The following is a 14,885-nucleotide window of genomic DNA, read 5'->3' as shown; positions in this document are numbered from 1 at the left end:
GGAATGTAGAATCTGAAGTTTTAATGAGTGGAAGGTGCAGTGCTTGGGACTTTGCGTTTCTGGGCTTCCTGCTCGTGTGCTGTCTTTAGGATTTGTGTTGCTTTCAGCCTTTACTCAGATTTTTGTTTAAGCACTATGAATTGACAGTAAAGTGATACTGAATATTGAGCTGTAGGAAGAGGAAGAAGGCTGTTCTCATCTTTCACTGTCTCCTTGGAGAGCTTTCACTGTCTGACATGTTCCATGATGGTTATGTTGCGTTTAGATCCAAGATTCTGTCTCTAGAAAAAAGAGTGGTTTTTTGTGACTATGTTTTAGCTAAGAAACTTCTGTTAGATGAATCTGTCTACATAGGAGAGTTGAATGTATTTCCAAGGAAGCTACTGTGTGATTGATATATCTGTAGATCAATATTGGAGTATTCAGTGTGACGTATTAAGAATCACATAAGTATTATATTACAAGAAAATCTTGATGGATTGCTGATCTTTCACCTGTCAGCTATAATGAAAGACACTCAGTAGCTCCTGTAGCAATTCAGTCTGTGTTTGTCCTGACTCCAAGGACTGCTGTACTGCAGACCACAGTGCTTGGGAAGTGAGCATGGAATGCCAAAGGACACTAGCAGGATTCTGCTGCTTGATGGTTTGAAAACTGTAAGCAGGAATTGAGTTAGGTTGATCCTTAAGCTTGTCAGGTAATTAATCAATTAGTTTAAGACATGATAAAAGGAACCAGGTCTTGAGTAACGTGTACCATTTGTCCAGTTTCTCCACAAAATTGCTCTGGTTTCAGTCAAAAAAAGCAATGTGGACAGAATTAACCTGTGTGTTGGACTCACTATATAGGGCCTGTGAATACTTTTGCTGGGAGAAGATACAGCCCTTTCTAGCCCTTTTATAGTTTTTGAACACATTCATTATGTCTATTTGTGCCTTGCTGTTAGTATGAACTTTAAATCAATGAGCTCTCTATATTCAGCTGTAAAGGTTATTGTGTGCAAATACAGGAGTACACAGTGAGGGGCTCTGTGAGAACTGCTAGTTTAATTCCTGACTGTTGATAGGTAATGTCTTGCACGAAAACTCTATCTAAACAAGGGAAGAGAAGTAAAAATGAAAGACTGGAAGGAAGAGAAATTAAGGAAAAGCAGAGAGGTTCCTTGGTGGTGAGGATATTGGAGGTCCAGCTCCCAGGAAATGTATAAAACTTGGAACTTGCCATTCATTAGTTTGGCTGAAGCCTAGGTAGGTGTAAAGGTCCTTCTTTTAAAGTCAGAGTTTTGGCCAGATTAACTTGTATCCAGTACCTTTTGAAGCTCTTTTCCCAAGAATGTCTGAATGTGATGATGTCAAACATTTGTAAAAACCTGTTTAGAAACTGAGCAGGTTTTATTCAAAGACTAAGGCTGAAGTACTGAAACATGTTGCATGTTTAATTATTTGGGACTTAAGAATTTTTTTTATATCTGATAATGTACTGAGATTAAATAGCGAGGCTGCTATTAAAAGATATGTCAATTTAATAATTACAGTTGCCAGTTTTCTGAAATTAGTCTTATTAGTGCTGACCAGCTGTGCAGCCATGTCCAGAATGCACAACAGTTTGTGCAGAAGGAATGGGGAGATGAGCAAGGGGACTTCTGCAGGTGGGCAGCTAGCAATGAAGTCAAAGGGTGTTTTTAATCCACCTCTTACTGATCAGCAAAGAAAGAGAACAGACTTTTGGATAATAGCATGAGCATATGAACTGTGAGCTCAAAGGTCAATGTGCTGAAGCCAGCAACAGCCATGCAGAGGCCATGCAAGTTTGAAAACAAGGGAGGTGATTTTTCACTCAGGAAACGTGCCAGCCTCTAGGAACAATCAGGTGTTTCTGTGAAACAAAAATGCTAGTGCATTTTTGCCTATTTACAGGCTTTTAAAAAAATTTCCCCATTGCTTTGTCCAGTTCTTTTTTTAAAGCTATGTGAGGTTTTGGCATTCATGATGTGCTGTAGTAAGGAGTCTGCAGTGAAGCTGTGTGCTGCATGAAAAGGTATCTCTTATGTTGCTCTCAAGCTGTTGCCTGCCAGTTCTTACACTGAAAGTAACTGTGAGCAGCCATTGCCCAGCTGTTTTTTTTTTCTGTGCTGCTTGGGAATTATTTTAAGAGCCCTCTCTCATGTTGGTCCTCAGTTGCATGTTTTTCTAAGCCAAAGGTGTTTCCACACCAGGAAACTTTCATGTTTATGTCCACATCTGTGCTTTTTTCATTCCTCTGTATCTTTCTGAAGTTCACAGGACTAGGCTGTCCAAGGACAACTTCCAGATTTTTGTTCTTTGTTCCTTTTCCACCATCTGTAGCATTCCTTTTTTCTGCCTTATTTCCTTCACTAATTCTAAGCTGATTTTTTCCTTTCATGATAGTATGTTTTGTTTTCAGGGCTAACAGAAGAGCAAGTGTGAGACGGCCTAGCCATTTCTTTGGATTGATGATTTTCTGTGCTTTCTTGACAGAAATTATTTGAGCTTCCTAAGACAGCAGTCAGACTCCATTTCCTCTCATTATCCAAATCTGTATTCTCTGCTAAAAATTCACTTGTATAGCACTCTTCCAAATGCAGGATGACATTTTTTCTTCTGAAGATACAGATTTATCACAGAATGAGCAAAAAGACTGACTTTTTATTTTTTGATCTTCCTGCCTGCCTCTCTCTTCCTTTATTGATTTCTCTGTCTGCCTTGTGCTGCTTTTAAGACTAGTTTTCACAAGAGAACAGCTGTGTCTTCTTGTCTTGCATATCCTCTGTGATAGTTGCTCTTCAGAAAAATTTCCAGCACTATCAGGCATTGCTGGAACAAACCTGAAAAGCATCACTGGCAGTGAAAACTACTTAGTTTCTGCTACAAAGAGCCAAATGGTGCAGTTATAAAGCCTGATGCAAAGTAGGGGTGACCGTAGTCAAATACTCATCAAATTTGACAACAAGAACCTTATCTTTCCCCACCTACAAAATAATAATAATTAAAAAAAATAATCTTTCTGCCTAATAGAAATGTGATAGCAGTGGAGTGGCAGATACCTGTTACTCTTTCATCGTCTGTTTTGTCTGCTATTTCCTCACACATGTGTAGCCTTCGGTTCTCCCTATCTTGACATTCATGTTCAAGGAGGGCGAGTTAGATCAAGCATTCTCTGAGAGGTGTGGAGCTACCCTTTGATCTGGTAGACAGAACAAGCTAGTTTGAGAAGGCTGTGGAAGTGTTTATACCAATTAGACAGAGAGGTGCAGAGGGACACTTTCTGTAGGAGCCGAGATGGAAGACTGTGATCTTACTCCTGAGATGAAGCTCAGGAAGTTTATGAATGCGATTGTCAGTCTGAGTTAGTGCCTGTAATAGCAAGGAAGTGGACTCATTGACTGAAGTGGTCTCTTGCAGATTTCTCCATATTTTCTTAAATAGATTATGGTAATTAGAAATACAGAATCATTTAGGTTTGTTTGTAAAGTGCTCACTATGTAGTCCTTCCTGGTAGGTATCATGGAAACACCAGTATAAAATTATTTGATCCCTAAAATACTTACGTGGAGGCTCACGTTGTCCTTTAGCAATCAGTGTTGCAAAGCTTTGGGAAACTACTAGGCTTTTCATCTACTTAATCTACTTTGTCTGCTTGCAACCTGTGTTGATTAAAATGGTTACATTGCAGTGAGATCATCAACACTGATTAAAAATGGAAAGAACTGATTATTTTGGAGTATGCCAAAACCTGCATCCAGCATTATCTGAGGGAAAGCAAAAATCTGCCTAGTTTTTAGCATTGATATTCAAAGTGCTTCAGTCCTTCAAAGAGATGATTCTATTTCATGGAGGAGGAGGAGCAAACCAAGCAGCAGAATGTCAAAAAGAAGAGACACACACAAATATTGAAAAAGTTTGAATAGCAGATTATAGAATCATAGAATATGCTGAGTAGGAAGGGACCCATCAGGATCATTGAGTCCAATTTCTGTCCCTGTGTAGGGCACCCCAAGAATCACACCATGTGCATGAGAGCATCTCCTTTAAATATACATCACCAAAAATCCTAGATGAAAAGGTCCAAAACTGGAATTGTCAAACTGAATAAAACTACACTGTAGTTATTGTTATGTCTGGGCTCAGGTACTGTATAGAATTCATATAGATTATTTTGGCAGGAAAATAATGGACTAAAATATTGCAGATTTATATTTAGCTCTTGACATATTTAATGACATATTGTCAAGATAAGATCTAATGTAACGTGTTATTAATACTTTATCTTCTTGCAGCTTCAAAAAAGAGATGCTAATAAAGGCTTCTGTATAGCCCTTAGTTTTGAGAGAAGGAATGTGTAGTATTTATCTGAATGATATGCTGGGATTAGTCACAAAGCTGGAACAATGCAGTGTCTCTTCCCTGTTGGACCCTCTTTACTTAGCCATAGCACCACCATAAGCTACCAACTGTCTCTTGTCCCCACTTCCTTTTCTTAATCTCTTTTTTCCTTTCTTATTATCTTTTCCCCAACTCCCTCAAGAAAATACAAAACAGGTGCTTGCTTGCTCTTTAAGAAACCTTTAAGCTTATTTTGCTACTATTCTAAAACATTAGAGATGGAGAAACTCCCAAGGATGTAGAGAAGCACTGGGGAACATACAAGAGTTATTTGTGTTTTTACAGAGCTAATGAAACTTAAAGACTGTTTCTCAGAAGTATTTCTTTGGTATTTGATTTCTGAGTCAGTGATTTCTTCTCAATCCAAATACAGTCTGACTCTCCCAGACACTAAAGACACTGTAGTTCAAATATATTAATAATACGACGACTTTTAAAAAATAAAGTCATAGTTACAGCTTCCCAACTCATGGGGCGCACCCACATTCATATTCTGAAACACTCTTCTCCTTGTGAGAGTTTAAATTTAAAAATAATCAGCTCTTGCCCAATATGTCTGCACATTGAAACCTAGTCTTACCTCAAATGATATGGTATTTCTTTCATTGTAAAGATTTTCTTAAGGCTTGAAAATCGATGTCAGTTTAAAAAGGAATAGTATTTGGGGAGAAAGAAGGGGGAATAGTGTAATCTCTGAGGCTGTCATATGTTGCAGATTACTTTGAATTCCATCAAATGTTTACAACTTCTCTGGTAAAATCATGAATGAAGTATCTGTGCAGAGAATAGATTCAAGTAATCTCAAGAGGGAGGTTTTCAGTTGCTGTGCAAGTGAGAAGGGGGAAACTTGTAAGCTGGGGAGATGTAAATGTAAGGAGATTTAAATTTTATATATATAGTATAAAAAATAATACACCGATTCTTTTTTTTCCCCTCAAAAGCTATAAATGAAAGCACATTCTGAACTTGAGCAAGTACAAGTACTTTTGGTAAAACAGGGCTAAAATACACATGAATAAGTAGCTGAAATGGTGGGTGTAGCTATTTTTGAACAGGTTGAAAAATATGGAAAACCTTGTTCTGAAGCTGTAGATTCACACAAGAATGATTCCGATCACTCAGAAATAAAACACAGTAGAAATAGTTCTAAGTAACATGATTCAATTTATACAGGTTTGGGTGAAACAATTTTTTATCAGCATGGTTGTTTTTGTTTTTAGCTAGAAAATGGATGTATTAAGAATTAAATTTCTATGTTCTTTCTAGGAAAAATTATTAATGAATAATTTATTTTGTATGTTGATTAAATTCTGATGTACTTTAAGCACAAAGAGGTGAAGATACTCTTGTACCTTAGGACATTATAATGTACTGCAAACTTGATTTCCTGAAAACTTTTCCTAGATGCATTTATTTTACTCAGCTATGGCTCAGAAAAGCCTGATCTGATAAAAACATTTGATGTACACTTCTTAAATAGATGTTTTTCCTCTTCCTTATGTCTATAGAGCTTTGCACAATTTACCAGGAAATCCTTTATGTCAATTTAAAAAATAAAGTAGCCATCCAACCCATAAACACAACAACCAATAATTTTGCACAGTTCAGTAAACGTGAGCAGAATCACAATTGTAGTAGACATTGATTAAATTCTTTCTGCACTAAAACTGTAGGGCTGCAAAATGTGCCTTGCACAGTTAACAGACAACATTAGGGAGTAAGTCTGTGCTGCTTGTTCGTGTGAGGACTATGCCTGCAGAGCCCTGCCCAAGCACCATTCTTCAACCTCTAGGGCCCTCAGTTTGAAGGACATAATTTTGGAGGCACAAGGAACTTTCTTGCTTTCCATGAGAGTCTATTGCTACTTTGCTAGTTGCTTCTCTTTTTTTGCTGGGCTGGGCAAGAGTAGTGGTGAGAAATATTTTGGGACCCTGCACACCACTGGAAGAAAAGGGTTCTGGTAAGTGATGGAGAACTGCAGTATGATTTGTGTCGAGGCTTTTGGGCAATGCAGGCTTATGTGTGTCCCCAGTTTCAACTTGGACTGAAACGCTACCAGCTTTGATTTTATATATGTGGGCAAAAGCAGTATTATACAGAGTAAGGTGCATTAGGTGCACATCTATTAATGTAAGTATAATTAATGAATTATTTATTTTGTTTTTATAGGTTTGTTCGGACTGTGCTTCCATTTTCTCAGGAGTTTCAGAGAGATAAGCAGCCTAATGCACAACCGCAGTATCTCTATGGATCAAAGGTCAGATTTAACTCCCTTTATTTTTATGGTTTGCTGATGTTTAAAGGTATCTTTTTACTTACAGAAATAATTATGGAATCTGAAAGATATGAAAAATTGACTCAAATACATTTTGTGTTCATTTAAGTTCAACATACTTTTTTTTTTTCAGACTGTGGTGAAGCTCACCATATGTTTCAGCCAAAGTGCAAGTGATCAGTCTGATGATTAGTCTTATCTGACATAGCTAAAAATAAGTCCTTCTCTCAACCAACTTGCATTGCACAGTTGCTTATAGTGGCAGAGCAGACTCAAATAAAAGATTGATTAGTCATCTGGTGAAGTGAGAAGAAGAGCCCATCTTGGGTGCAGCTGCTCCCTTGTTACGGTGATGAATACTGTGATGGCAGGAGAAAAGGGACCAGATAGAAAAAACTAGTTCAGGTGCTATTTGACTTTAAAGGAATATAGATTCTGACCATCCTAAGCTCTCAGATACCAAACTGCTTAAATTATTTAAAAAAAAAAAAAAAAGGTAGCATTTCTTTGGCATCTTCAACCTGAGGACCTCAAAGTTGATCTGATGATCTTGGCCTTCTGGCCATCTCATCTACTGTATTAACATCATCTTTCCTGCTTTGCAGATTAGGACTGCATAGAAGGTTTGTGCAAGCTTTCAATAGAAGTGCACATGACATGCAGTCATGTACTCTGCGCCTTAAGGCACAGTACTGAGGTTGGAAAGGAGCTTACATGGGTGGCAATTAGAGAGAGTACTTGCCACAAGAGAATAGTTGTGGAGTGAGGAAGGTTAGCCTCTATTCACAGGACCAATGCTATGCTCAGGTGTGCAGTATTGGATGTTAGAGGGTCTGTTCTCTGTGATCATTGCAGGTTTATTTTAGGTACACTTCAGAATAATTACTGGATCCTTAATGACAGTTGAAGGCATAGTACATTAATATATGTATCTGCATTTTTAGTAGTCAGAAATATTGATTTACATCCAACAGTGGTAAAAAGCAACAGTGTGGTATCTTCAGCAAATCATTTGAGAATATTTAACAAGATGTCACTCTTAATTATGCGTTGTTTTCTTGCGTGTCAGGGGTGCAAAATCAAAGTATGGAAAAGATAAATAAAAATAAATAAAAATAGAATTATGATTGTTGACTAAAAAAAGTTACAAAATTATGTACTCAGTTATCATTGTAATTAATACAACTGCACTGTGTCATTTTCACGTTTAGCTGATTTCATTAACTAGCTCCTACTTAAACATGAGCATAATTAGTCCTTGTCTTACTGTTAGTTTCTGCTCATACTATCTTAGTTACATGGTGTGGTATCTGTAAAGTGATTTGCCCAGCAAGCTTGGTTTTGGGAGCTGAAGAGGTAGCTCAGAAGTTATAAATATCTGCTGCATTTGTAAAACGTCCATACTCATAAAATGTGAAGGAGGTAGAAAAGGATTCAGATGTCTTTAATGTGGAATGCAACAGCTGATTGTGTGGTGCTGTGAATAGTGTTTTATATAATTGTTATTCAACAGTGAAAGGTAGATTATAAAAAAGTGGGATTTTCTTACATTAGAGTTATTGTGTTCCTTACTATTTTAGGAATTCACCAGATGCAGTGTAAAGAGCAAAACCCCCACTGAATTTAGTAGAGATTGCTAACTTAATTTACCTAAGTGATGATACAGTAGGGTGAGTGACAGAGGATTAACTGGGGAATGCTTTTTTATCAGTCAGTTTACATCATTAAAATGAGTTTAGGAAGGTATACTCTCAGAGTTACACATTTTCAGAAATGTGGTTATTTTTCTGTAAGAGAAGGAGCGATAGAGGGGCTTCTTAGAAACATTTCTGGAGCAAGTTTCATAATTAGATATGCCTATAATAGTAAATAATCTCTTATAATGTTGTTTTTCCCCTTACTAAATCACTGTTAAAACTGGACACTGAACTTCCAACAAACAGAATTTGCCAGAAAGAACCTGAGTGAATGTGTAATAAAACTTTCTGATCAAGAGACAAAGAATCGTGTAGCATTATGAGTGTGTGATGGCAGGAGTTCTTCAAAACTAGTGCAGAAGTTAGAGGACACACTATGAATTGTTCCTGTGGGGCAAGATGGTCTGTTGCTTGTGAGGTGATGTCAATGTTTATCTAAGTAGTGCACAGCAAACTCCTTGGGTGGAGTGGTTTTTTATTTAGATGAAGTGAATCCCATTCCTAGGAGCACTTCCGTGGTAGCTCTTTGCCTTCTCAATCTGATACATCTATGTGCCTTTTTGTATATATGTGTTTTTGTATAAATAGCATAAATTCAGTAGGTGAATTGCCTCAAAACTGCTTTCAACTGAACTGTTTCTTGTTCTCAGTATGGTGTATATATGTGTGTATAACACATAAACGCATGTAAATATATGTATTTGGACTGCCTTAAAACCCACATCTAAAAGAGATGCAGAGAAGTAAGCAGGTTTTCAAGGGCAAACATGTTGGCAGAGATGAGATGGTGTCTCTTGGCTCCATACGTTTAACATTAAAATATTCTTTTTCTTTGGTGAAATCCTAGTCAAAGAAGTGTCACCTTTAATTTGATTACAAGATAATTTTAAAACATTTTATTTCCCCAGCTGCCCCTTTCTGGCAATAAAGCTGTAGTGTTGGCTTCATGCTCTGAAGAGAGCTTCTTCGTGTCTGTTTCGTGAAACACCTTCATTCCAAACAGCAGTGAACCGTTGCCATCTTCACAGTTTATTTAAGAGACAAAGAAAAACACAAGTCAGCTGGAGGAAATGCTATGTAGAGGATGGAAAACACATTATTTCTAACTTCACACAATAAAGATGTCGTTTGAAATGTTTTCTGAAAGTAATACCCCTGTTCAGCACATGTTTCTGTGTGTCATAGCTATCCTAGTAGAAAAAAAGTAAAGACAACGTGTCAAACCTGTGCCAGCACGTCTTCCCAGCCATAAGTGAGCTGACGTCTTTCACAGGTTGTGGGAAATGTTGTCAAAATACAGTAGCTGAAAAGCCCCGCTACCTGCTGTGAAATGTTGGGTGGGTGCTCTCTTGCCAAAGTGGTACAGCACCTCAGCTTCCAGGGCGTGGTGGGAAGGGATGGCAGCTGCCCAGACGGCAGCTCTCCAGCCTTTACTGATACAACAAGAGCTGACGTGATGGGTACAGTCATAGCAAGAGCAGTTTAAAATGCCTGCAGTCACAGTGTATCTTTGTTTTTTTAGAAATACCGTATTGTACAGCAATCCTAAGATTTATTATTTTTTATTATGGAACACAAATGAACTTGAGAGATTTAAAATGGAGTGGCTTACACATATAACCCAGATGAGATGTGTTGTGTTGTGAGGGTGAAAAGATTTCTGTCCGAAGGGCCTTTCTTGGCACTTTGCCATGAAGTTCAAGGCAGAGTGAGATAATCAGCAGATTTGATTGTTGCAAAAATAAAATGTGTTTTGGCACATTTTCACTTCCTTGCCCTTTGGTTACACAGAACGTACTCTGTGGATGGGTAGAAATTTGCAGTTGGTGAATGAGTTTTATTATTAGAACTGAGAGGAAGAAGGAAAGGTCAGGAGTTGCTTCTCTGAATTCTTTCTTCTACAGGGAGTCACTTCCCCATGGAGCTGAAGATGGCTTCTGATGGGTGCAGGAGAGTCCAATATATGACAGCCCAGGATATTTCCTTTGTTTCATTAGAAGCGTCCTTACAGAGACACTGTCTTGCTTATGTTTTTAGACCGAGGGGAAATTTCAAAGGCAGGATGTCGAGATCATACCATTAAAATCCTGGGGAGTTTAAAGCACCGGGACCAACCGCATTCAGGTGCAAGCTGTGGAGAGCACCATGGTCAGCCAAGTGCATAGGGTAGTACTTCATAGTGTGTGGTTTGAGAAGCAGCTGGGGTTGTGGGGGTAAAACTCACACTGGCAAACACACACCTGGAGTGTATGTTCCAGCTGCCTGTAGTCCAGCACTCGGAGTTGTCATCTGAAAACTTATACTCAGTATTTTTTTTTTTTTTCTAATATTGTTGCTTTTGATTAATTTTTATATTTGGTTGCCATTTTAGATTAAAGAAAAGCAATCAAAAAATCCCCTCAAAATGTAAACTGATCATTTGCTACATGCCTCATTTTTAAACTATGGAGTCTGGCTGAAGTGCTCACTTCTTGGGCATCTGAACCTTGGTCTCCAACTACCTCTATTGGGAAGTGACATGGCACCAGAGGTACAGCAGGAGAGCTGCAGTGAGAGCTCCTGGGTGTGAGTGCTGACAATGCATGCAATGCATTTGAAGAAGTTGGGATATCCTACGTAGCAAAAAACCTCCCCCCCCACTAAAAGGTTTCTGATTTAGATCTGTCCTGTTGTTGGCGCTTGTTGCCAGCTTTTGGAAGGCGGCATGACAGGCTCCTTGCATGCTGAGGGATTCTCTATGATTGTGGCCAGCTGGATGCTGCCTGGGTGCTTTTCCTCAGTGTCCTGTACCATCTGGCTCTGCCTGCCGAGCTCCTCCAAGGCGTACACTGCACGTTTGGTCCATGTCTTCCCGTGGTCTTGCTCGGAGGTCTCGTTTCGCCCTTGCAAGCGCTCGCGTCTCTTGCGGCAGTAGAGGTGCAGGCAGCCGTAGAGGAGGATTGCGGCGATGATGAGGAGCAGTACACTGCTGGTGAGCCAGATGCCCAGTGCCAGCTCTTTCTTGGTGTTGCTTTTGGATGCTGGGTCCTGTTCTGGCGTGTTAAAAACTCTGCACTGGTCACTGGAGGGGTTGGCGGACTGGCAGGTCACGCAGACGATGTACGTTGTTAGTGGAGTTAGGTGTTCAACAACAAAGGAGGAGCGACTGGTGGGCACCCTCTCCTCCTGGAAGTCCTTTCTTGAGTAACTTGGTAGATTGCTGTTCCAGTTGGGGTGGTACATGACACTGTAAAAGCTGTCGGTGCAACTGGCCATTTTTGGCCAAATGACCCTTGCCGTGTTTCCTGTGATGTTTTGGACGGTTATTCCCATTGGGGTGTTTCTCAGGCGTTCGTATTTTTTTCCTCTCTCCCAGTGCTGGTCTCACTGTGGAAAGGGGAGATGCTGCTTTCCCAGGGAGGTAGCTGAGCAGCTGCAGCACTGGTGATGTCGTGTGGATCTTAATTGTAGCACTCTGTAATTTAGGAAAGGAGTTCATTAGGAAACTGTGCTCTTACCATTGACAGTCTGTCAAAGTGAGAGTTGGCAGTTCATGAAGTTTGGAGAATTTTAAGCTGTTTTTTTTTTCCCAAGTGAAAGGCTAGATATATGCTTGTAGATTCAACGAGAGCTGCTGCTGCCTGGTGATCCAGGTGACCACTTGTGTCTTGTCTCCATGTGACACAGTGTGTTTTGCAAAATTAGCAGCTGAGGAACCAATTCCTTTCACAGTTTTTTGTCAGACAACTGTGCACTCACAACAGGGAATAAGGGGATGGTGGCCCTCAGCATTCCATTCAAAATTTGCCCCTATGTCAACTTTGCTGTACGTGCTGCCTGCGTATTTGGGACAGTCCCTAGAATAAGGTCACTGATCATTTTTGTCTAAAGGAATTTGTGGTTAGGAAACATTAAGAGAAACAAGAATTCAGGACTACAAAGGGAAGAGGTGAATATGCTTGTGCTCCTGAAATATATAGCCCTCCCACAGGGAAAAACAAATGATCAGAAGTTTACACGGGTGCCTTAATAAATGCCTCTCTCCTTTGCAGTAATGCTGGAGTATTCTTTTTAATAGAACAAACATTTCTAATGGGGAAAAAAAAGCTTAGTATTTAACCAAATTTTATGAGTCAAATTCTTATGGAAGGAAAATGGCATAGAATTCTAAATTCAATTGAAACACTTGATGGTTTGGCATCACGCTGCAGCCTGACAGATTGACTATCCAACTAATTAACTCTACCTGTCACACAAAATACTTGCCTGATGAGTATGTTGCTAAGTGGAATTTAGGGTTGTTTGTTTGTTTTTAAAGGAAAGAGATGCAGCATTTGCTTTTCTTAGTAGAGCGAGTATCTTGCATTTTATTTCACTTCTTTAGTGCTTTCTGTATTCTCAAAGCTTGCTTTTGTGAGCAATTAATTTTCTTAAATGGCAAGTGGCGGGTGGCAGGAGTGGATCTTGAGGGATGAATTCCTCTACCATCCACAAATCTTGCCTTTTACCTGTCACAGTGTATTGAAAAATAAAACAGTACATGGGAATATCACCAGGTCATCTTACAGTAGTTTCTTATCCCGTGATACTCTCCATTTTTTGCTAGTGAGTTAGCACATCTGTAGCCACAGCTGGAGCAACAACTGCAATGATTTTACATCGGTGGCATCAGAATCATAATAGTCTTCACACTAGTCAGAATCTTGGAAAAGCTTTCTCAACCTAAGCTTAGTTGGTGAAATACAGTATTCATTACAGCATACCTTTTGGATAACAGTGTTTTAAAAAAAAAACAACAAATACTCTTTTTTTTTTTTGTGCTAAGTGATTGTATGTAATTCCATAGTCTGTCTGCTTTGAACTAATAGTCCTCCTTGTAGTAAAATTATCATTTAGAAAACCTGCCAATGTTTTGAGATTCTGAGTTTGCATTACCACTGTAAATAGTGTAAGGAAAACATCTATTTTCTTAAATTTTCTAAACACTTCTGTGAACTATTATCTACCTTTCAGTACAAAGCACTTGTTTCTACCTTGGTAGACTTTAATTAAAAGTATTATTTTATAACAAACCAAACCTAGGAACAGGGTCTATTTTTGTCTGTTTGGTGGGTTTTTTTTGCTTTTACAGTTGTGAGGGTAACTTTTTTAAAAATTTAATCTGATTCTTTCAGTTTAAAGTCAATTTCTAGTGACACTCATGAAAGTTTTTTCCACTGTGGACATTTCTTATCAAACATGAATGCCCATGACAGTAACACGTGTTTCATTGTTTATGACTTAATTATAAAATTTAATTATTTATTATCAGGTTTCAGATGTTTAAGTTTCCTGGCTAAATGACAATTGACTGTTGAAAATTCTCTTGATGAAGAAAGCTTATAAAATGTTCATATAACGTATTCTGAAATTATTCTGTAATACTTTTATTGTCTTTTGTACTAGATAGAAGGCTGGCAAACCATATATTATTTTAGTGGGATTTTGATAGCTTCCTTATATTAATAGTACTAATTCTGTGGCTGTTACCTATGAAAACTGTTGGTTGAAGATTTTGAATTATACTTACTGAGAAGAAAAAGGTGTATGCTTATTTTCATTACAATGTAAAACCTTAGATATGACTGCTTTGGGTAGACACTGCCGTTCTAATAATTTGGTAAGTGCACCCTTTTTGATACAGGAAGGAGTTTGCTATCAAATAAACTTATTAGACAGACACGTTTTGGCATCTACTCAACTTCTGCAGATATTAAAATCAGGCGTATTAGTAAGATCAGAGCTCTTACTTGCTCATTTGTCTTCTCTTTCGCTGGTAGGCGTCAAGTACTTCAATTTTATTATTTATTTTTATAGGACACTTCCTAACACAGTTTAGATACATTAGTTTTATCCTTGCATCATTTTGTAAGTGGAATGTTTGGATTTAAATTCAATAACTATAATACATGTCTATTATTACAAAACATCTGTTACTAGAAGACACATAATTACTGGCTTGTTTGGAAAGTCCATTTGATGTTTTATAGATTATAAAGTCAGTACTTACCGTCACTTCCTGATGGAAATTTCAGAACAGAATTTTTATACAGTGATGCTGCTGGAAAAATGGCACAAACAATACATTCTCCGTGTCCTTCTTCACATCAGTTATTTCCTGCCTGATCTCTGCTTGCCAGTTTGCTTTTCCTTCCCCTCAGATTCCCTGGACTGAATTCTCATTGCTTGGTGTTTTCAGTTTTTTCCCCCGATGCTGCTGGTGACATTGGTTTCTTTGTCTCTTCCACTTAAATTCACACAAGAGCACATCTTGTCTAAAGGTGCTGTTGCCTTGCTTTTCAAAGAACATGCAGGAGAAAAAATAATTTCTATGTGTCCCCCCCTCTTGCTTGCCTCCCCTTGGATGGTGTACTGCCTGAACATCCCTATTATATGTTCTTGTGCCTGTACCAGTGATGCTGTGAGTGATTAATGTTAGCACTTTGATGACATCAGCAACTAGCAACTCTCTCTCTCTCTCTTCCCCCCCCC

At 38.5% G+C, this 14,885-nt stretch overlaps 1 protein-coding gene across 2 annotated transcripts in view; it reads left to right on the top strand.

The window, feature by feature from the left end:
* CYFIP1 (cytoplasmic FMR1 interacting protein 1) overlaps window positions 1-14,885 on the top strand; it is a 56,710-nt gene that overhangs the window by 23,505 nt on the left and 18,320 nt on the right. For both annotated transcript variants that reach the window (XM_009994829.1, XM_009994828.1), the window contains one exon: window positions 6,573-6,660. In XM_009994829.1, the coding sequence (XP_009993131.1) occupies window positions 6,573-6,660 (88 nt within the window). The remainder of the gene's footprint in view (window positions 1-6,572; window positions 6,661-14,885) is intronic.

Source organism: Chaetura pelagica, unplaced genomic scaffold (assembly GCF_000747805.2).
Source record: "Chaetura pelagica isolate M959 unplaced genomic scaffold, ChaPel_1.0 scaffold263, whole genome shotgun sequence".
Classification (NCBI taxonomy): domain Eukaryota; kingdom Metazoa; phylum Chordata; class Aves; order Apodiformes; family Apodidae; genus Chaetura; species Chaetura pelagica.
This window is presented reverse-complemented; position numbering and strand designations above follow the sequence as displayed.